The sequence below is a fragment of the Saccopteryx bilineata genome, chromosome 8, assembly GCF_036850765.1.
Source record: "Saccopteryx bilineata isolate mSacBil1 chromosome 8, mSacBil1_pri_phased_curated, whole genome shotgun sequence".
Classification (NCBI taxonomy): domain Eukaryota; kingdom Metazoa; phylum Chordata; class Mammalia; order Chiroptera; family Emballonuridae; genus Saccopteryx; species Saccopteryx bilineata.
In genome coordinates, this window is record NC_089497.1 from 64,915,377 (window position 1) to 64,938,518 (window position 23,142).

The following is a 23,142-nucleotide window of genomic DNA, read 5'->3' on the forward strand; positions in this document are numbered from 1 at the left end:
TTCAGAATTTCTTATTGAAAAAAAAATTTTATGATTATTCTTACTAATGTAAAATAAATTTAATTGGAATTCCTGAGGCATAGGTTGCAATGGAAAGCACGCACAAATAAAATTTTTATTTCTGTTCTGGGTGTTAAAAATAAAAATTAAAAAAAAAAGTCAGACTAAAAAAACTGACTTTATCACTTTATAATCATGAAAATATGTTTGTGGAATCAGGGTACAGTACACAGGGGAATGTAACTATATTTGTTCTATTTGATTGCTTAAACTTGGCATTACATATATAGGGATTCATTATATTATTATTTATACTTTTGTGTATATTTAAAATACTTCATAATTTAAAAGCATATACTTGTGGAAGATTTGAAGGAAGCTTTAAGAAATCTCATTCCAAAAGACTTTAATTATTAAAAACAAAAACAAAAACGGCGACCTGCCATTATTAAGATAGGTGTCTCCTTAAAAAAAATAAGAACCGAATGAAGTATGGCTCGGAGCTTGGCAAGCAAGCATTGCACTGCCCAGTGGAGACTGGGTCAATATTCCAGGCAGAGACTCTGAATATTTTTATCTTGGAAAGGCAACTTTTATTTCAGTGATTGTCTCTAAAAGCGTGTTGTAAATATCACACCGCTGATATTAAAATGTCTCCTGCAATCTGTAATTTGAGTTGCAGAAGGATTAAGAGAATAACGAGACTGTGGTGTCACAATCTTTTCTAGTTTTCTTGTCTTTTTAAAGTCAACTACACAAAATAAAATTTTAAAGTCAACTACTCAACACTACACAATTTTTGTTGTGTGCCCTGATGGGCAATTATCAGGCCAAAAAAGATGTCGGCCTGGGGGGGGAGGGGGCACTGACCTGCTCTTGAAAGCTGTCTTTCACCAGAAAAACAGTTAAATTTGGTAGTCATGTTTGAATATTAGAAAACAATAAATATTTCTGAAATGAGGAGTACGACAGTATAGAAAATGTTGTATTCTAGAGAACACCAAGTTGGTCTATGTGTCCAGACAGTGTGGAAAAGGGAAATCTTAAGATAACATTGTGGGGTAATAACGGGCTTTTCTAACATAACCCTAAAATGCTTTTAATAGTCTATCCCACCTGTCATTTCTTTAGAAAAAGGCTAAAATTTGGCTCTGTCTCACTAATATCTGCTTTCAAATGAGCCCTGACCACTGGTCACTATAGATTTTGAATTTGGGTGGTTACAAATTTGGGCTTGTATTAACCTATAAAACATATAAATATATAAATTGTGTATTTTCCCCCAAGTGACATGACCAGTTTAGAGCAACAGAAAAATAGACTTTTTTATACACAAAGAAAGAATGGCTATGCTTCATAATCACAGGCAACGTGGACTTGATAGGATGGGAGACTTCAAGCCTAAATGCAGCTGTGAGTTGGCAGACTCACCCAAGAAAATCCGTGTGACAGCAAATACCACGCTAAAAAAAGCCATTCAACCAGATGAAAAGTGAGACAAACATAGGGATTAGAAGTTACAGGAATGCAGAAGTGAATGGGATGGAGCATAATCCATGCAAAAATGTGAAAGTCCTTGGGAACAAAGGCCCATCGAGGTCCTACATGATTAAATGTGAAATGTGTAGTTGGTAAGAACTTAAAAAAAAAACCTCGTAATCTATGTGTTTCTACAGAAAGGTTACTGCTACACGAAGAACAGAGACCATCCCATAGCTTGATTGCCTTTCTTCTATTTTCTTATTGCTTTGTGTGTGTGTGTGTGCTTCATTCTTCTCAGTGCCGCCACTAACCAGCTGGACGGGCTGCGGAACTTAGAGGTCGGTGCTAGCCTTGGCGGTCAGCACTCTGATGCGCGCAGAGTTGCAGGTCTTGCAGAGGATGTGTCCATCCAAAGGGTAGCAGCCTTGGTTATCTCCCTCAGACAGGAGACCACCACAATCCTAGAAAAATAAAGACAGATGGAAATGATGTAAAGGAAAACGTAAACCACATGTGCAAAGACCAAATTATTTAGCTTTCCATTCAAGGCCTCCCTAATGTGGTCACTTACCTTTTCACTTCATCTACCACAAGGTCTCTCCAATCCATCGCCAGTATATAATATAGTGTGTCGTGAATAATATCAAATTAGATATTAAAAACATACATAAAACAGCATAAAATAACCCTCCTAAGGTCACTTCATAGGAAATACAGGTTCAGGAAGAGAAGAACCCAAACCTCTAGGATCCTAAACAATAGTTTTGTTCCCTAACCCAACTGACAGTAGCAAGAATAAGAGAAAAGAAAACAGATCCCTAATCCCTCACTCATCATTAGCATGTATCATGGTAAGGATCTCTCAGAAGGAATATGCAGGTCCAGGGACAGAAGTTCTTCATTCCCAGGCAAAGGCAAAGCAGAAGAGCCCCTAAAGGGCTCTGCATACTTACTCCAATTGTCACAGAGATAAAACCAAAGGTTTGTGGGGAGAATTTGCTGTACTTTCTAAAGTAGAGTCCACGATGTGACAGAATGGGGTGTGGACTGGGGGATAGCCCCTTCAGTTCTGACACTGCTCGTGTCCCTGCAGGTAAAGCCGATGCCACCCTGATGGTAATTCCTGCTTTTCTTACCTCACCAAGCTGTTGTGAGGATCAAAGAGGTCGTGAATGTACTCTGGAAAAAAAAATGCAGAGCTACATATCTGTAAAGAATTATATTACTGTAGGTGACACCTTTGAGGGTCCATTTTGGAAAGTGTTAGATAACTGTTAAATGTTGGTCCTTAATTTTGGAGAAAATGAAAGTTTCTTCAGAAAAAAATTTTTTTTTCTCCTGCTAGAGGTGTGTGACCTTGCTAACTACAGTTTCAAAGATCATACTTGCTGCATGCCTCGCCTTTGTTATTTACCATGACAGCAAGGAGGTCATCGAGGCTCATGTCTGTATTTGACAAAAAATAAAGTTTAACTTCTAAAAGAGTGTTGCCTAGAACGCCATGGTGGCGGTAGCCGCGCTAGCGGGTCCCAGGAAGGTGTTCACAATACCATGTTGAACAAGGAGGTGTTTCACAGCTCTGGGGGCATTCAAGAAAACGAACAGTGAAACCAGTCTTTTCACCACAAAAAAATAAATGAAAGACATTTTATTTTAAGCATTTAATGAGGCAAGATTTATAGTCACCTGGTACTCTAAAGAGCCCAGAGTTGAGCACAGTGTTGGAACCATCCGTGCCTTGAATCTTAGAGCCAAAAGGAGCCACGTGAGACATTCTGCACCAGCTCCTCCTTTTGGAGGCGGGGAGGGAAGAGCACAGAGGGAAGTGATCTGTCCAGTGTGGTGTAGTGACTAGAACAACAGTCTACTCTCTTCTAATTCAGTGTCTCTCTCATTCTACAGTATTGTTTTTAAAGAAACTCTCAGCATTTTAAAGCAAACTGAATTTGTATAGCTATCACTTAATCTGGACGGAAGATAGGTTCGCTTCATACAACTCTTAGCACAAAAAAAAAACCACTTAAAAGTCAAAGCCGATTGGTATGCGTGTGAGGATTGTTGGGAAGTCATTCTTCCTTGAGCCTCAGTTTCCCCATCTGTAAAACGATCTCTAAGGTATCCATTAGCTCTTACACAGTTATGATTCAGGTCCATTTAAAAAATGATGGCCAGACATTATTATTCCTTTTTAGTTACAAAACCTTGTGCAAAAGCTGGTTGTTTTTATTAGCTTTTCTCATGTTAAGGCAACTTGGGCTCTAGGACAAAACAAAGCATAGTGTATAAACAGGTGGCCAGTTATAGCGAAGGCATTGCACGGGATGAATATAGCCCCAGAGAGCTAGCCTGGTTCTCGGTAGAACCTCCTTAGTGGGATTAGATGAGCCAGTCTCATGAAGATGTGGTAGCAGGTAGTAGTATACAATCTCTCAGATAGAAAAGAGAGCTGAGAGCTGCTGTACTCAAGAGAGCTGGTAGAAATAAGAAAACTGCTTCAGAAGAGGAGTTCTGGGTAACTTGTAGAACCAGGATAAGAAAATGTTTTCTGAATGTAGTATCCTTTGAGAGCCAGATTATAGGGGAAAGGCTTGCTGTCCTTTATTGGATAAATGGCTATAAATCCCTTGGGGAAGAAGCCTTTCTTGTCACTTCCAGCCTGAATTGCAGCTGTTGTATATATAAGGTCTACCGGAAAGTTCTGTCTGTTTTTGGAATAAAACAAAATACAAATCTTTCTTACCATCAATAAACTTTATTAAATAATATAATTGCCATTATTATTAATGATTTCTTGCCAGCGTGAGGGCAATTTGTATATCCCATTTTTGAAAAATGTTTTATCTTTTGAAGCGAAAAATGGAACCAGTGCTTGTTTGATATCTTCTTCATTTTTGAATTTTTTGCCCTTCAAAAAATTTTGTAAGCACAAAAACAAGTGATAGCGGAGGGTGCTAAGTCCGGGGAATATGGTGGATGAGACAGACATGCTTCTGTAGCATTTCTTCCTTGTTGAAGTTCGTAAAAATTACAGTGGCGTAAATGAACTTTATCAGTAGCCATGGGTACACTATGGCTTCACACATAAGACTAACGTGAATCAACTTTGTTTTAGTTAATTTGTTACGTCAGTATGTATACATTAAGTGATAAAAATAGAGAGGTACACATGCGCCAAATAAACATGTGCTTACGTGTTGAAACTTGTTGTGATAAAAACGGACAGAACTTTCCGGTAGACCATACATATATATGTATTCCCATGGCACCTTGTGCAGAACTCTCCTATAGCTCTTAGCAGCCACCTGACCTCCTGTGTGAAGTGCTCAGTCAGTTCTTACTAGCTTAAAGAATCTCCATGATTTTGAACTTGAAGTTCCAAATCCTCTGAAAGGAATAAATTCTTATCCTTCTCAATGGGTGACAATGGCATCTCTGTCCCACAGTAGTATCAGAGCCAAAGTTAAAGATTCAGTATAGTAATAACAACAATAATAATGACAATTACTTTTCCCACTAACTTAGCAGTTTATGATTTGCACTGTCCTTTAATGCGTAATTTTGCATTTTAGTAACCCAGCATATTTGGGAAAGATGAGAATGAGTTCTGTTTGGAAATGGACACTGAGAGAAAGTGATCTGTCCATCATCACTAGCATTAAATGCCCAGGTCAGATCTAAAACCCAAGTCCTGTGAACACAGGCACCAGGGGCTATCTCAGCTTTAATAATTACTAAGTTTTAGAAAACTTGGCTCTTATGGGCCTTTCAATGCCTGCCATGCAGCATTTGGGGGTGCAGACCACAGACCTCACACCGGTAGCAGTGAACGTGGAAATCACGATCCAGAGCCACAATCCGGACAGTCTCCTCCTGGCCTGGGGCTGGCATGATAGGCTCCTTGCACACAGAACATCGCGGGGCAAATTTCCTGGAAACAAAGAGATAGCTCTGGTTAGATTCTGAGCACAGACAATGAGAAAGAGGTGAAACACATAGATTAAAATAGAAGAATAAAAGGTGTAGACCAAGGTGACATCTGATCAACCATTCTGTGACCTTAGGAAATGTCATTTTCCTTCTCTGGGTTTGCTTCTTCAACTCTAAAACAAGGGAATTAGATTCAGTGACTGTTGAGGTCTTCTAGATCATAAATATTAGGATATTGAGTAAGATGAGGACATGAGTGTGTGATTTTCTTCTGTATGAGAGCACCCAGGAGCTACTGGCCACATGGTTTGTGGCATGGAATTCACCTGTGGAGAGATTCCAAACACAAACCCTGGGCTTGGGCAGGATCACCAGTGGGCGAACATAAGTCTTCCTTCTGTCATTTGCTTCTAGACTTTGTATGTGTTCCCCAGGCTTGACCTAACTATTCTGAGCTTGGTAACTTTGCCTCATTCTCACTTATTAGAACCTCTTTCCCTAAAACATGTCTTGAATTCTAGAAATTGAACCTCAAATGACTATTTTTCAAAATAGCAGAGGTTAGTGAGTTTTAAAACTCTTTACACCAAATGAGTATAGCCTTCTTATATTTTGTTTGTGTTAAACTTTCTTCGAAAAACAGAAAGTTAAGAAGTTGTTGAGTTCTTTATACCTGAGGATATTAGTACTTACAAAGGGTGAGTGTGTATGAACACATATATACTTATACTGACATAAAAATATACGTATGACTTTGAGTTAACTGTTGATGAGGAATTTTAATATTTCTCTATATTCTTTATTATGGCCAATAGCTCTAACATTTTTTTCCTGATAACAGATAATAAGACGCAAATACAGACCATGTATCCATCTGCGTCTTCCAGAGATTAGGGGTGGCTTTTGTGTAGGTGTGAAAGAGATATGATTTGAAATGGGCACAGATAAGTGAAAAGATTCAAAAAACGAAAAACAGACTGTGCAACTCCATTTATTCATGGTAATGATTTTAAGATTGATGATGTTAAAATGTATTTATTTGTGGTGAGACTTAAAAAGAAATAATGATAGTAATCTAATACTTTGCAGAGCATTTTATGGTTGTCAAAGCATTTTTACATATATTATACTCTATATGTACATATTAATTTTCCTGGCAGCACCCAAAAGGCATCTGTATGGCTGCAATCTAAATAAATATGAATTAAGCAGCAGATCAATTGATTGCTCTGAAAGAAAAATTAAAAGGACCATCGTACAACTGTGGCAGTAATCAGAGTTTTTGTAATTGGTATTTTATGTAAGTTTATACTCAGTGGCAAAAAAATTGCTTTGGACTATCTGATTACGTTAGAATCCGGGTCATCAGTAGTGAAATGAGCAGGATTCTAGAATTAACTGCACAATTTCCTTTTCCCAAACCCACTGTGACTATAAATTCTGTGAGGTCACAAGGGTGTTTTTCCTACCACTGTATCCATGAGCCTTACCCAATCTCCCCAAGTAGAATTACTTACTTCTGTAGGATAAATCATTGCATATGCTTACTATAGTAGGAATTATTTGCTTATCTTTGTGGACCACTAAACTGTGACCTGATCCATAAGATCAGGTTTGCTCCATCTCTGTAAACAACCATAGTAATTGGTGCAAGAGAGTAGAAATTCAGGCTATATTAATGAAATGATGTATCTGCTATATTTCTCTATAAAAATGTTACTTGGGCCTTTATGTTTAACCTCAAGGTCCTCCCTCTTTGGAAAGGCATAAACTGTATTCTTGTTAAATTATGATTTCTTCCTACCAAGTGGCCTTATTTCCATGATGAGAGGAGGTAAAGTGAGAGGACAGGAAGTGTTTTCTACAGTCCCCACAGTGTTCCTTCATCAGCATTTCAAGCATTGGTCAAAATCTCAGGTGGTCTGTTTCCAGCTTCAGCTCACTGAGCAGACAACAACAATAATAATAATTTGATAAACACTTGGATGGTTATAATAGCTACCATTTACTAAGTGCTGTAAAGCACTTGACCTTATTCCTCTATTGACAGCAATGTTATAAGGAACTGCTTTTATCATTTCTACTGTACAGCCATGGGAACCAGGGCTCAGAGAAGGATAGTCTTAATCATCTTGTGTCCTGGCACATTTCTGGCAATCAATAAATAGATAGGGACTAAACAAACATGTGGCTAAGTGTAATGTGTCTGATAAGAAAGTACAGCTAATGGAAAGAAGGCTCACCACAATAAAAGGGTCAGTTAAATAAGCCTGCTTTTCTGGGCTCACTTTACTGGCACTAAGGAACACAGACATAAACTAGGACTCCAGCAATCAGACTGGTGAGGGAGCTCTATCTATTTCTGCATTTGTTCTATTCATTTATACATATATATCCTATTACATGGCACAAATCATTTAAGGTGGTTACTGTAGTTTTATGGGTGAGTCAATTTGTGTGTGTGCATGCGCGAGTATCCGTTATTACTAGTCAGACTGTGGTGAGTACTATCTATAGCCAATTTACAAAACTGTAAAACAAGGGAAGGTAAACTGAAACACGGGGATAGGGAGGGACTGAGATCAGAGAAAGCTTCTTAGGGGGATGACAATTGAGTTGTGCCTGAAAAGCAGCCTTTTAGGTGAAATGAGAAAATGTGTGTGTGTGTGTGTGTGTGTGTGTGTGTGTGTGTGTGTGTGTGTGTGTTGGGGGTGAGATAGTCAGTCTGCCTGAAACTGAGTTCGAGCAGTCCTCTGAAATGACAGTCTTCCTACCTAATAGGCTAGAAGACTCAAGCCAACCTTGACTGAAGGTGGTCATGTAGGTGACCGCCCATTAACAAGGCCTCAAAAATAGTACTTCAGGAGTTTGTTACTCAAAGTGTAATCCAAGACCACTTGGGGACTTCTCAGAAATGCAGAACCTTTTCACCCACCCCAACCCACTCAATTAGAATCTACAGTTCAGTAAAATCCCCACATGGCTTATGAGGACATTGAAGTTTCGGAAACACTAGTTTAAAAGGCAGGATTATAAGCAGGCAAGATACATCCTTTCTCACGAGCCTCTTGCATCTCACAGTAACATCCACTCCCAGGCTGTTCTAGTTACAGCCAAGCAAACCAGCCTTGAATGGAGAGAAACCTTTCCTAACCCTGTACCCTTATTTATTGCTGAGTTGTTCCTTCTGCCAGGAATCTCTTTGTTTCCCACTTAAAACACTCTTGAAATTCTGCTTCCAGAAGTCTACTCAGAATGCAGGGCCAAATAATTCCTTCTGACTCCGGCTCAAGCCTTTGCCTGTGCCTATCTCCCAGCTGTGAGCCCCTCCTGCCCAAAGTCAGGCGTGTTCTACACTCTCCCCAGACAAGCTCCTTGCTGACCGAGGCTTCTCTCTATGAATCTGTGCAGTTTCCACCTACGCAACGTCTCTCCTTGTATCTGTCTCCTTCAGCACTTACTACATTAATGGGTGCACAGAAAGTTCTTTGTAGTTGGTGTTGAATTGAATTAAAATACATTTCCAAACAGAATGATCGAGAATAGCCTCACCAGGTGGTGGCACAGTGGACAGAGAGTTGGACTGGGATGCAGAGGACCCAGGTTTGAAACCCCAATCATTTCAGGCTTGAGCATGGGCTCATCTCACTTGAGCATGGGCTCACCAGCTTGAGTGAGGGGTTGCTGGCTTGAGTGTGGGATCATAGATATGATCCCATGGTCACTGGCTTGAGCCCAAAGGTCACTGGTTTGAAACCCAAGGTCGCTGGCTTGAACAAGTGGGTCACTTGCTCTGCTGTAGCCCCCCGATCAAGGCACATATGAGAAAGCAATCACTGAACAACTAAGGAGCTGCAATGAAGAATTGATGGTTCTCATCTCTCTTTCTTCCTGTTGGTCTGTCCCTATTTGTTCCTCTCTCTGACTCTTTGTATCTGTCAAAAAAAAAAAAAAAAAAGAATGACCAAGAATAAGTCTCCAGAAAACTATTTGCAGAAGGAGAGTGTACGCCTCTAAAACTATCCTGTCTTGAGCCTTGTAATGCCCACTTTCGGTTGGACTTCTTAGCTGCCTTGTGTTACAGTACTTGAAAGGCACAGGAGCAGTTCTGTAAAATTTTCTTGTATTTTTCTTTGAGAAATGAGGGAGTGATTAAAAAAAAGCTTTTCCTCCTAAATATTAGCTAATCATACAGACTATATATATATATATATATTTTATTCAGTGAGAGGAGAGAAGGCAGAGACAGACTCCTGCATGTGTCCCTGCCAGGATCCACCCAGAAAACCCACTGGAGGGCAGTGCTGTGCCCACCTGGGGCCCTGGCTCTGTTGCTCAGCAGCCAAGTTCCTCTTAGCTCCTGAGGTGAAAGCCATGGAACCATCTTCAGCACCCAGGGCCAACTCGTTCCAATCGAGCCATGGCTGCAGAAGGGGATGAGGGAGAGAGGGAGAGAGAGAGAGAGAGAGAAGCAAGAGGGGGAGGAGTCGAGAAGCAGATGGGCACTTTTCCTATGTGCCCTGACTGGGAATTGAACCTGGGACATCCACATGCTGTGCCAATGCTCTACCACTGAGCCAACCGGCCAGGGCCTCAGTCATTATTTAAAAAAAATTTGCATTTTAACACACCACTGAATTACTGGTGGTGGCAGGGGGACAGCTGGGGGCTTGAGATTATTTTCCTTTTCAGTTGCTCAAGTCTGCTTTGCTGGAGCAATCAGACTCACACACTTATGTCACCAGTCTCAAGTCTCTAATTATGCTCCTCACTTCTAGAAATGAAAGAGAAATGCATAGATACAAACTTATATTTGTCAGAACTGATTTCCTGTTTTAATTGAGGGTGTAACATACCATTCTTTTTCAGCAACGGAAGCATGCGTGCTCTGATTATATCCATCAGTCCTTCTCAGAGGAGGGGAGTCTGAGAAAGGAGGGATACAGTGACAGAAGCCTACTCCCCGTTGGTATCTTTTCAGTTCCCTTAAATAGATGCAGGGTTTCTTTTTTCATGTGTAATTACAAGCTAAGAATATCAATAATGTGAAGTACAATTTATACTGTGACTGCCCTTTCAAAGTGAGCCCTTCTTCGTCTAATTCAGGTGGAGAATTTTCTGCCTCTGTGGGTTTTTTTTTCATTCAGCCTCATGTCTTTTGGTAAGATTTTCACTTTCTTTGCTACTTGCAATGTGGTCAGAAAATTCATTTTAAACTATGAGTCTCAGGTCCCCAAACTGCTTGTGGCAAGTACCTTCTGGTTGTTGACGATCAATAGAGCGATGAAAATTGAACCACAAGACTGCACATCTGGAGGCCCTAGCTCAGATACCCAAACTCGTGAGACATAGAAGCTTCATCTCTTTGAGTGCCCCAACTGGATAGCCACTGTCCAGCAAACATAGTCTAGAAAGTCTCTATGTCTACTGTCTACAAATCACACCTGAGCTTTCATACGGTTCCTAAAAAAAGATGTTAGCAAACGTGACCAACCAATTAACCAACTAACAAAGTGGCCAAATAAAAAAAAACAACAACAACACAAAACCATACAATTTTCATGAAAATCTCAGCTACAGTAGAGGGAAGAGGGACATGCAAATGAAATAATTGAGGAAGTGGGGACATATATTTTCCAGGCCCATGAGTAAGTGGTCTTGAGCTTGAAGGTCTACTTTCTAATCCTCCTCAAAAGACTACACAAGGCTCTGTTTGGGTAGCTCAGTGGATAGAGTGTTATCCTGGTGCTCTGAGGTTGTCGGTTCAATCCTGGCTCAGGCATATATGAGAAGCAACCAATGAGTGCACAGCTAAATGGAACAATGAGTTGATCCTTTACTCTCTCCCTCTTTCTCTCTATCTCCCCAAATCAATGGGAAAAAAAGCCTGCACAAGACTGCATTCATAAATTTCATTAGAAAATATCCTGCAGAAGAGAAGACCTACATGGGAGAAGAGGGGAGGGGAGGGTATGAGTGTGCGGACAGTGGCATTAAGCTGCCTCTGCGTTAGTAAGGACTGAGGCGTTCTCTGTGCCTGTTCCCTCATGCCTACCTACCTGTAGAGTGGCAGGACGGAGAGGGAACCCTGGGCTCTAGGGAGAATCCTGGGCTGTTATAGCTGGGGAGCTTGAAGACAGGTTCTGGTTTAATGACCAAACAGAAGAGCTCAGAGGAATTGAGCAATTTGTTCAAAGTCACACACCTTGTACACATTTAGGCCAGGAAGGGCTAGTCCAGGATCCTGCCTCTTCCCAGTACAAATACTCTGTAACTGAGTGACCTTTTTCACAATGAGAGCCATGCGAAGATGCCAGAAACAAGCCCCAGGGAAGCCAGGAAGTAGAGACCAGGTTGAGAAGACCTCATGGACCACCTGATAGAAATTCCTGCATTACATGAGGAGAAATAATAAACTCTTTTTAAGGTCCCATCACATCCTGAGATTCCATAGCTCTGAGAGGAAGAGGGTATGGCCCAGGTGCCAGGCAGCGGGAATAGATTCTGTGAGACTGGGGGCGGAGGCCGGAGGCAGGAGAGGGGACTGCCTACTTGTGGAAGTCCTCGATGCAGTGGATGAGGCCGCCAGCATCCACGGTGAACGGGATCCCGTCCAGGCTGCGGTGGCACATCACACAGGTGAAGCAGTGAGGATGGTAGGCCTTCCCGGTGGCTCGGAGAATCCGCTCCATGATGGGCTTGGAGCACACGCTGCACTGCTCCAGAGTATTCTGCAGAGAGAAAGGAACACACCAAGGGCGGCCTGAGACCAGACGCGCTCCACATCCGCAGGAGCTCACAGCATGACCGGCACTGTTACAGAGTGCCCTGGCTCGGGTACTTGTCACAGTCACTGCCTTTATAGTCTCCATCGTAGGAGGAAACACAATCAGTTGAACCAGTGGTTTTTCTCAGGTTACCCAGGTAATAGGTGACAAATGCCGAATTTAAAACAAGTCTTCTGACTCCTACCTTTGTCTCCTTCCACTATAGCAGGGGTGATGGAAACTTTTCTGAAAAGGCCCATAGAGTAAATATTTCTGGCTTGTTTGCAACTGCACGATTTTGCTATTGTAGTGCAAAGGCAGCCATAGACAGTACAAATGCAAATGGGCATGGTTGTGTCTTAATAAAGCTTTATATACAAAAGCAGGTGGTGTGCTAGATTTGGCCCATGCTGTTATTTGTTGACCCCCAAAGTATCCAACCCAGGTTCTCCACTGGAAGAATGCTTCACTATTACTTCTAAAATCTTATTCATCATCAAAGACCTAATGGGGTCACCAAGGACCCTAACATTTTAGAGAGTGCGCTGTCTGATAACCCAGATGCACAGAGCATGCTAACCACAAATCCCAACCAGAGCTCAGCACAATCAATGGGGCTTTTGATCATTTGAAGCTTTAACACCATTCCCAAGTTTAGTGTTGCAATGTTGAACCTAGAGAGGTTCCAGTTCTAGGAAGTCAATTAAGAAAGTTACTTTATCTGGCTTTAAAGATATGCTGAGCTTTAAAAATACATATTCCCCTTCACAGGATGCTTTTTATTTCAGGAATCAGAAAGATTGATAAGATTAGCCGTTACCTTTTCATTCTTCCCTAGAACCCCATGCTCTCTTACCAAACAACCATGCTTTACGTGTAATATGCTCCATTCTAACTGAGCTATCAAGACTGACTCACTGAGTTTACAAGCTAGAATAAACCCAGGATGGGGATCTGATTGGAAAGATGCAGAGCTGGAAGGAATATGGAAAATTAAGGCATAACTGATCTCTTATCATGAAAACCTTTAAATGGTCATTAGGCAAGAAGTGTCTGTTGGGAGAAAACCAGTGAGCTGATGTCTGCTGCAGCAATGGTCTCTGATGGGCTTCCTTATTTACATAGCCCTTCTTCTGTAATACTTCCTCATCCCCAAAGTGACTTCCAATTTCCTTTCCAAACTACAGATGTGACCAAATAATTTTCCTGTTAGCAAAAATGTATATGGCTCCACAATGTCAAAGAAGCTAGTACCATATCTGACATTCACCTCCTTGTCCAGGCTGATTCCCTTAACATCTTAGACTGTTCACACGCATTCAAACCTATGAGAAACTTCCACACTCCTGTGCATTGGCTAATACCTGGAAAGAATTGCAACTTGCTTTTTGCTTTTTCCAGGTACAAGTCAGAAAACTATTCCACAGGGAAGCACTCCTTGATGTCCTCATTTGGAATACCAGTGGTGGGATTCAAATAATTTAACAACTGGTTCTCTGCCCTAATGACTGTTTTAAGTAATAAAAAATGATATACTGAGAGGTAGTTTATTATTTCATGCATTTAATACTTAAATAAGAATAATAAAAATATACAGAACTAGATTATGTTATAAGAAAGTCTTAAAATATTAATGAAAAATTATTAAATAATACCTGACAAAAACAACAAAACTGTTATTTAAGATATTTACACATGGCTTCTTGATTGATGTCCTCACTTGCAATTTTTTTCACCTATGGATGGAATGAACCTATGGATGGAAGCACCTATGGGTGCTTAGAATACGCCTTTGTGCAGATGAATGTTAAAAAAGAGTAAGGAATGTAAATTTGTGATCTCCACATTGGGTAGCTGCCCAGGCGCCCACCTTAGAGAGAACCCTAATTACAAGTGCCACTTTAACAAAAGGTTTGCCAAACTCCACAAAAAAATTAGGTACTGGTTCTGCCAAACCAGTGTAAACCGGCTGAATTCCACCACTAAATAGACTGCTTCTTTCCCTCCCTTTCTTGAGCACTTTATTTATGCTGCTTGCAGCATCTATGTGTTCACTATATTAGCATTATTTGCACATATGTCTATTTCCTCTGCTCAACTGCAATTTCTTTAAGGGCTGGGACTATGTCTTAAGAATGTATTTCTCCATCCCATAGTACTCCTCGTATACTGCCTGGTATAAAATAAACACAGGATGAATGTGTGCGAAAGGAATGACCAAAGGAATATTGTTTCTTCCCATCCCAGCAGCACACTGCTGGCCTGCCTCCCCTGACTCAGGAATCTATCCCAAAACGAATTGGTAAATCTATCACCATCCTTTCCTCAAAGCTGTGGTTGCTGGGGCTTCTGAAATAGCTTAGTATGCCTCTGATCTCAGTCTAAACTCATGGAAACTATTAACCTATTTTCTTCCCCATTTTGAAGTGGTGAAATTAAAATAGCAGAAAAGCTTGGGAGTCTGGAGAGAACACGGCCCAGACAATGAGGGCCCGCTACTTTCTACCCTGGTGACTGAAGCAGATACGGCTGGAAACTGTCCTCTCAGGACTTGTGTTTTGTTCCTCTGTGGGTTTAACTTTTTTTTTTTAAGGCAACCCTGTAATAGAGTTGAACAAACCAGAAAATGCTTGACCAGAAAATGTTTTTGTTTGCACTGAGGCTTGGCTGCAAGAATCAACCCATTTACTTAAAACCATCAACAACGTATAAGGTTGAGTCAGTTTCTAAGGAAACTCTTCATGGTCTTTGGAAGCACTGTTTAAAAGGCAGGTAACCTGAAATTTTTCCTACAAAGAGAAAACAGTGTAAAATATGCCTGGAGTGAGACTATTGTGAAATGCCCACAAATCAGAAAACAGAGGTTCCAAGAATGCAGCTGACTGTTAGCTTGGGCTACTGAATGGTGGAGGAGGGCAAATTAATCTCGTCTAGCCAGTTCCCTTTAGTATACTCTTCTCCTTTCAGTCTCCAATTGCTCCACTAGGACCCTTAGACATATCTTCTATTAGAGAAAGGATAAAAACTTTTCTAATGTCAGAGAGGAGGGCACTGAACATTCCTCTAGTCCAGGCCTCCGATTTCACAGGTGAGAAAACAGACTTGGAGTACTGATGCAGTTGGACCTGGGTCAGGGGCAGAGGTGGGACCTGTATCATAGTTTTCTGACTCTCAAATAATTCAGATAGGAACTGATGAATTCATTATGTAGCCATAGAGAGGGAAAGTTGCTACATAAAATAATGACTTATCCTTCGGGCCTTGTCAAGACACAGTATACGGCATTGGTAAATCATTTCTTCTCTCTGGACCTCAGTTTTCTTTTCTGTAAAACAATGACTAACTCTAACTCTGCAATGTTATTACTTTGTGATGCATCAGTGTTAACAACAATAGGAAAAGGCCAGTGTTTCCATTACTAGATATATACTAGAAACAGCTGGATAACCCTTCATCTGAGATTTGAAAGGAGGGTTCATGTGATAGAAACCTGGACTATGTTACCTTGACTGTATCTTTTCACTTGGAATTACAAAAATTGCTACTGGTAGAATTTCAAGCATCAGAGATGATCTTTGTGTCTTCTTACAGAAGGTTATTTCAAAGCTAGATAAAATGATGCACTTTTCATATTTTCTAAAGTAGGTTAAAATAAAAAGGTTAATAAATGATTTTGAAGAAAACAAAAGGAAGTCTTTAAGTAAAATGGTGGGAGAAAGATGCCTCTAAGTATGTCTACTCAAATCCCATGTGCATGTGAAGCAGGGGTGCCATGGTTGCTCAGTGGAGAGGGCAGAGAGCAGAGCGCCCTACAGAACAAGTTCAGGACAGCGCTACACCAACTGGCTCTGATTCAGCTGCTCCTGCTCTCCTAGTGGACGCCACCTTCCAGCTGTCACTGAGCTTTCTGCCACACCTTTAATAAGCTACATTCTTCTACAAGCCCAGACTACTTCATATCCTTTTTGGACTAAAGAATAACTCCTCATTCTTTAAAGTTAAGCTCAAATATTACTTCTTCTGTAAAACCTTTCCTAATTCTCCCTCTGGTGTACTCCAAATAAAATAAGTCAATTCTTCCACTCTCATAAGATTTTATAATGCTTCTCTATGACACCGAAGAAGATGCACTTGATTTAATGGTTTATGTCAACCTCCATGACAAAAGTGAGTTCACACCTCTCTCCCCTCATGGAGCCACAATCATAGGTTGAGTTTCCTAGAAACAGATTCTCAAACAGAGATGTGCACATGGCAAGTCATTGAAGAATGTCTTTGAGAGGAAAACCTATAGGGGAATTCAGGAAGTTCCTGAGTAGAGGAACTGAACTATAATGCAGTCACAAGAAAGGTTCCAGATGTGTCTTTCCATGGATTAGTCTGGAGCTGGAATGGCCCTGCAGAGTTGTTCTCTCTTGAAACGAAGGGACAGGACCTTTACAAGCCTGCATCCACCAGTCAATGGATAGAGACTGCTCACAAGAGGGAGGAGTGATCTTGAGTAAAGAAGAGATTCCCCTTCAGTTGAGGGTAATTACCAGGTAGGGTCTCAGCTATGAATGCTCAGCTGCCAACACTCCCAGCAGCTGGAGGAATTAGAGCCTCAGTCCTGAACGGGGATCTGGGCAGTGCAGTAGAGCATCTGCAACAGGAACTGTCCTTGCCTAGGGCCTGCGTGGTCCACAGCACACAACGGGCAACTAAAACCCCTGATCCTTTACCACAAATAAAGAGCCTACACTTTATTCTTTTTTAAAACATGTAGGCATTCTTTGAAGACTTTTTAGAAATTGTTTTAGGCAGCTACTCCAATGAAAATACAGTTAAAAGGAAAAGATGTCTCAGAGTAGTAGAAAAATATCCAAACAAGACATTTAACAGCTAAATGACACAGCTTATGAACTTTCCAAAATGATGGCAATACAATTGAGATTGGAAACAAGAGTTAATTAAAAATAATCACACAAAAAATAAAATCACACAAAAAAACCTTGTACACAAAACTCCCCAAAGCAACTGTTTTTAGCGATACAATCTGGTTGTATCTTTTCTATCCTTGGATACTGTATAAATAACTTCTATAATTCACAGTCAGAAGAGCCAGAAGAAGCAGTGGAATATAAATGAAGCATATAGGTCCCATGAGCATTAACTTCTAGTCAGATTATAAAGAAAATAACCATTTCTATAATTTATATACTGCATAGGTATATATGTGTTCAATGCTAACTATTTTATATAAAGAGACAGAAGTATTTGAAGATTCAGAAAACTATAAGGTGTTGCCATTTAGAAATGTTAAAATTTTCATTTTATAAAATTAAAAAGTAATCTTCTATTCAGTTTTCATGTTGTTAAGGTACAAAAGCAACATTAAAACAGGAAAGACTCTTGGAAAAGATAAAGGTGATATCTCATGTTCTAGATACAGTTATAGTTTTGTTGGAATAAGAGTGAAAAAGAAAAAGAAAATGCAGAGTAAGAGAATATTAAACCTTTAAAAGTTTTTAGTGATTATTCTAGCCCTGCCCAGAATTTTCAACTTCCTTCACCTGCCTCTATTTCCTGTACTCCTTTGTTCAGGGAAATAATTTATCAAGGAAATGCATACACAAGAGCCCCAAGTCCCTTCTGGATGCAGGGTGTGAAATGATGGAGCCTGTAGGGGATCTGATTTGTACAGTTTATAGATTACGATTCTAGTCCCACCATCGGATTCAAGAAACAAAGAGACAGAGAGAGGGGGAAAAGAGCTAGTGACAGATTTGGATTCATAATATGGGTCTTCTAATTCTCCATAGAGTGGAAAATCCCTCTCCTATATCATGCTCTATGGAATTCATATTCCAGTAGATGCATGCTATATTGCATATATAAGGATAGACTACTTGCAAATTGCAACATAGAAATAAAAGAAGGAAACATATCCAGATCTCAAGACAGTTTGTCTACTGTTAATTTTATTGGCTCTCACAGGATAAGATGGAAAATTCATGGACGAATCCCAAGTAATTGTTACAACAGTATCCTTGTAAAAAATTGATGCTCTACACATATGGGTTTGATAATGAATTAATCAAGTCTGGATAAGTGCTTCACATAAACTAAGATTATTCTATTTAACCATGCAAAAACATTTCTCTAATCTAGATTGGGCCTCTCAGTTGACAGGCTGAGAAACAGTATAACTCAAGTGGATTCCAGGAGTGCCACCTTACAGGGGGCCACAGGTTTCCATACCCCCTGGGTGGTTACCTGGGTCCAAGAGAACCTTAATGGGCTTACTCCACTGTGCTGAATGAATGTAATCCTTTTCCACATGAATCGCAATGCATAAAGGGTTGGGAAGCACAGCTCAAGTGGAGGTGGTCCAACAGAACACCAACGTGGTACAATAAAAAACAGAACAAGACTATGAGGCAGCAACCTCCACTGTATTGCCAGTGGCATTATTTAAACACAAATAATTTTATCACTTAACTAAGTTTTGGGATACAAATTCATTTCTCATTTCAGTCATCAAGAAGGCCTCCCCAGTGAAGGCAGTACTTCTGGGTTTTCTTTGCAGATGAAGACATCCTTTTATCTTGATTGTTCTCCCAATGAGCCATGGTGCAAAACCTCCCAATCACTCTGCCTCTGAGTGAGTCATGCATTTACTATTAAAAGTTTTCTTGCACTTTCCAAGTGTCCTTCATCTACATCTAAATCTTAACCTACATCTGTATCCATATCTGTGTTTCAAAACAGATTGAAAATAATAATGGTAATCTCAGTGTTATCCATTCCTATCGCTATCATGTTCTAATCAGAGTCAAAACTCTTACTCTATAGATAAAATTTGATTTTTTTTAAGATAGGAAAAATTTTGAGTCAATTTATTAGGTGGAATCAAACACTTAAAATATATTTTCTTTTGCTGTCATGACCCACGACACCCCCCCCCAAATGACAGTGATGAAACACATAACTAAAATTCAATTAAAAAAACAACAACAAAAAAATCTTCAACTCTGATTTTTTGTTCATTTCTGCTAATAATTTTGAGGCCATCTCTTTGCATCCAATGCCCATATTGCCTCAGCTTTTATTAAATCCCCTTTCAAGAAACTCTTCTCAGGCTTTTCTGATGAGCAGAGCTGCCTCCCCACTATATTTAGCATTGCAGAGAGTCTAAGAAGTGGAACACAGTGTTCAACGTCCTGGCAGATACAGAGAAAGAGAGAGAAGAAAAAGACACTATCCCTGCCCTCAGAGGTTCCCAGTGTAGTGGGAGAAGTAGGCACTTCCATAAATAGCTGATCAGAGGCAAAGGGCACAACAAAGTGCTGCTAAAGAGGCATGAGTGGGAGAGGGATGGAGGGCGCCTGCCGACTCTGAGCCTCACTGTGGGTGCCACTGGCTCCCGCAGTGCTCCCTCGGGTCTCCTGTATGCACTCTCAGCCTCAGCAGCCTCGGCCCAGCAGGGGCACCTGGGCTGGTGAGTAGGGGGGTGCCCATCCAGGTGGGTGGGGCAGGGAGGGTGCCTGAGGTCACCTGCTGAGCGGGAGAGGCAGGGGCACACAGAGAACTGCGGAGCTGCAGGGTCCATCCAACCCTTACCCTCGGCCTGGGAAGTAACTGTGCATGTCTAGTTGTCCCAAATCCATCTATCAATAGTAAAAAAATGGAACAATGAAACAAAAGAACCCACAGGAAAGAGAAAATGGCAATGGAGTAGGCAGACATTACAACTCCCACCTTCCAGAACCAAAGGGGATTACAACTTAATTTAGGGATCATCTCTTGAAAAACCAACTTTGGACTAAACTAAGAGGAATCTGTAACCAAGCATCATTGAAGAAGCCACACTGAGACTAATAGGAAGGGTGGAGATGTGGAAAGGGCTGCCCTGCTCCCAGGAGTGAGAGGCAGCCTGGAGGGTCTCTCACAGTGGGGAGGGTTACCTGGAGAGTTGTGGGTCCTCATTGACAGGACGGGAACCCCAGCCTGGAGCCCCAGAGACTAGAGGAGGTGTTTGGACAGTATTTAGCTGAAAGAAGAACCGGGTTACTGTTTGCAAGAGGGAGACACAACTCTCAGACCCAGGCTCCGTCTTAAAGGGACTGTGCAGAAAACCTCCTTCACAGCCACTTACCCAGGGTTCTGGATGCAAAGAGTGCCAAGAGGACTGGAGTTGCGAGAGAAGAGTATAGTCTTGGGGGCAAAGGGAAAGACTGTGGGGGACAGCCATCCTGACCCTTGTACTGGGTCACTCCCAAAACCTGAAGTGACCATTTTTCCTGGGAGAACCAAGCCAGCAAAGGGAAGCAGTTACTCCTCCCACCAGAGGCTCTCCTGCTCCAGTCAGTGCAAAGAGACACTTAGAAGCAGAGGGCACGTCAAGGACACAGGTTTTGAGTGCTGAGCTTTAGGCTACATCCCCCAAACTGCTGAGTATCCTCTAAAGTGCAGGAGGGCACAGCTGTGGCAGCAGCTGCAGAGCTTGGCCCAAGTGGCAGCAGGGGGCAGAGCACAGCGAGGCAGCCCACATGGCGGCAGTGGGGGGCAGGGCTGGGCAGCCTACATGGGGGCAGCAGCGAGGGGTGGAACCCTGAGAGGCAAGGAGTCCCCCATGTTTGTGGGGTAGCCTGAGTTGCGGCCTGCAAGCCCCTGTGCCTGGCAGTGCCAGTGCCCAAGTGGCTGAGGAGGTGGCGGCATTGGGGGGCTGGCAGAAAGACCACACCTCAGGAATAGAGAGGCCACATACACTGGACAAGAGTAGATAAAAGCCAGCTTAGGAGTGCACTTGATATTTACAAGGGCATCAGGGCCCAGCAGAGGAAGCCACAAATTCTGGATCACCTGTAGCTCCAAGAATGTTTCTAAGGGCCAGTCATAAGCAGTGACCCCCACTGGTCTGTACCAGGTTCCAGCCAGGGAGGTCCAGGGCTAGTACATCCAGTGGCGAGATATGGAGAGCATCAGTTAAGGATCTAACAATGCTAGTTAGAGTGGTATCTTAAGGAAAGGCCCCTCACAACTGACCCAGCTAAGGCATAGAAAACACTGACACGAATAGCAAAAAGAGAAGTAGCAGCAGACAAGTAGCCCACAGTGGGTTACAAACAACAGCTGAGGCCAACCAAGAAGATCTAAAAAAACACAACTGAAAGCTGGAGGCAGACAACATCAACCCTATACTCAGCTAGCTACACAAACAACACATCCAAAGGAGCAGTCTACAGAGATACAAAATGGGAAGACAGAGAAATGCAATACAAATGAGTCAGCAAGAGAAATCCCCAGAAAAAGAACTGAATGAAATAGAAATAAACAAGATACCGGATGAAGAGTTTAGAATAATGATTGTTAGGATGCTCAAGGATCTTAGAGCAATAATAGATGGACATAATGAGCACCTAAACAAAGAGATATAAAGCATCAAAAAGGATATTGAAATGATAAAAAAGAATCAGACAAAAATGGCAAACACAATATCAGAAATGAAGACTAACTACACTAGAAGGAAGTAAAAGCAGGCTGGATGAAGCAGAGGATCGAATCATCAATTTAGAGGACAAGATAAGCAAAAGCACAAAAGCAAAACAGCAAAAAGAAAAGAGGATCAAAAAGTGTGAGGAAACTCTAAGAGAGCTCTGTTACAACATGAGGAGAAACAACATCTGCATAATAGGGGTTCCTGAAGGAGAAGAGAAAGTACAAGAGATAGAGAACCTGATTGAAGAAATCGTAGCTGAAAACTTCTCTAAATTGATACAAGAAAAAGTCACACAAGTTCAAGAAGCACAGAGAATCCCATTAAAGAGAACCCCAAGAGACCTACACCAAGGCATATCATAATTAAAATACCAAAGCTAAGAGATAAAGAAAGAATACTAAAAGCTGCAAGACAAAAGCAGTCAATTACCTATAAAGGATGACATCTGACTTTTCAAAAGAAACACTTAAGACCAGAAGGGAATGGCAAGAAATATTCAAAGTAATGCAGAACAAGAGTCTACAACCAAGATTTCTTTATCGAGCAAGGCTATCATTTAAAATTGAAGGAGAAATAAAAAGCTTCCCAGACAAAAAACAAAAAAACAAAAAAAAACCCTCAAGGAATTCATTACAACCAAACTAATGCTGCAAGAAATGTTAAGTGGCCTGTTGTAAAAAGAACAAAAAGGAAAATAATCTAGTAAAAGAGGAATGTAGATTTAAAGAATAAAATGGCAATAAACAACTACATATCAATAATAACCTTAAATATAAATGGATTAAATGCTCCAATCAAAAGATGTAGGATTTGACCTGTGGTGGTGTAGTGGTTAAAGCGTCTACCTGGAAATGCTGAGGTCGCCAGTTTGAAACCCTGGGCTTGCCTGGTCAAGGCACATATGGGAATTGATGCTTCCTGCTCCTACCTCCCTTCTCTCTCTGTCTCTCTCCTCTCTCTTTCCCTCTCTCCTTTCTAAAATGAATAATAAAAAAAAGAATCTAAAAAAATAATAATAAAAAATAAATTTTAAAAAAAGATGTAGGGTAGCTGTGTGGATAAGAAAACAGGATATGTACATAGGCTGTCCACAAGAGACCCACCTCAAAACAAAAGATACACATAGACTGAAAGTAAAGGAATGGAAAAAAATATTTCATGAAAATAAAAATGAAAAAAAGCTGGGGTAGCAGTACTTATATCTGACAAAATAGACTTTAAAACAACAGCTATAGTAAGGGATAAAGAAGGTCACTACATAATGATAAAAGGAGCAATTGAACAAGAAGATTGAACAAGCAATTGAACAAGAAGAACCATTATAAATATCTATGCACCTCATATAGGAGCACCTAAATATATAAAGCAGATTTTGATGAACATGAAGTGTGAGATCAACAGCAATACTATAATAATAGGGAATTTCAATACCCCACTAATATCACAGGATAGATCCTCAAGAAAGAAAATTAACAAAAAAACAGC

The 23,142-nt window shown here is 40.9% G+C and overlaps 1 protein-coding gene across 12 annotated transcripts in view; it reads right to left on the reverse strand.

Annotated features, from left to right (window-relative positions):
- Window positions 1–902: 902 nt before the first annotated feature.
- Window positions 903–23,142, reverse strand: part of LPP (LIM domain containing preferred translocation partner in lipoma) — a 736,954-nt gene continuing 714,714 nt past the window's right edge. For all 12 annotated transcript variants that reach the window (XM_066241276.1, XM_066241275.1, XM_066241266.1 and 9 more), the window contains 3 exons: window positions 11,962–12,140; window positions 5,290–5,410; window positions 903–1,943 (listed from right to left, as the gene is read on the reverse strand). In XM_066241276.1, coding sequence (XP_066097373.1) covers window positions 1,815–1,943; window positions 5,290–5,410; window positions 11,962–12,140 — 429 coding nt within the window. In that variant the 3' untranslated portion in view covers window positions 903–1,814. The remainder of the gene's footprint in view (window positions 1,944–5,289; window positions 5,411–11,961; window positions 12,141–23,142) is intronic.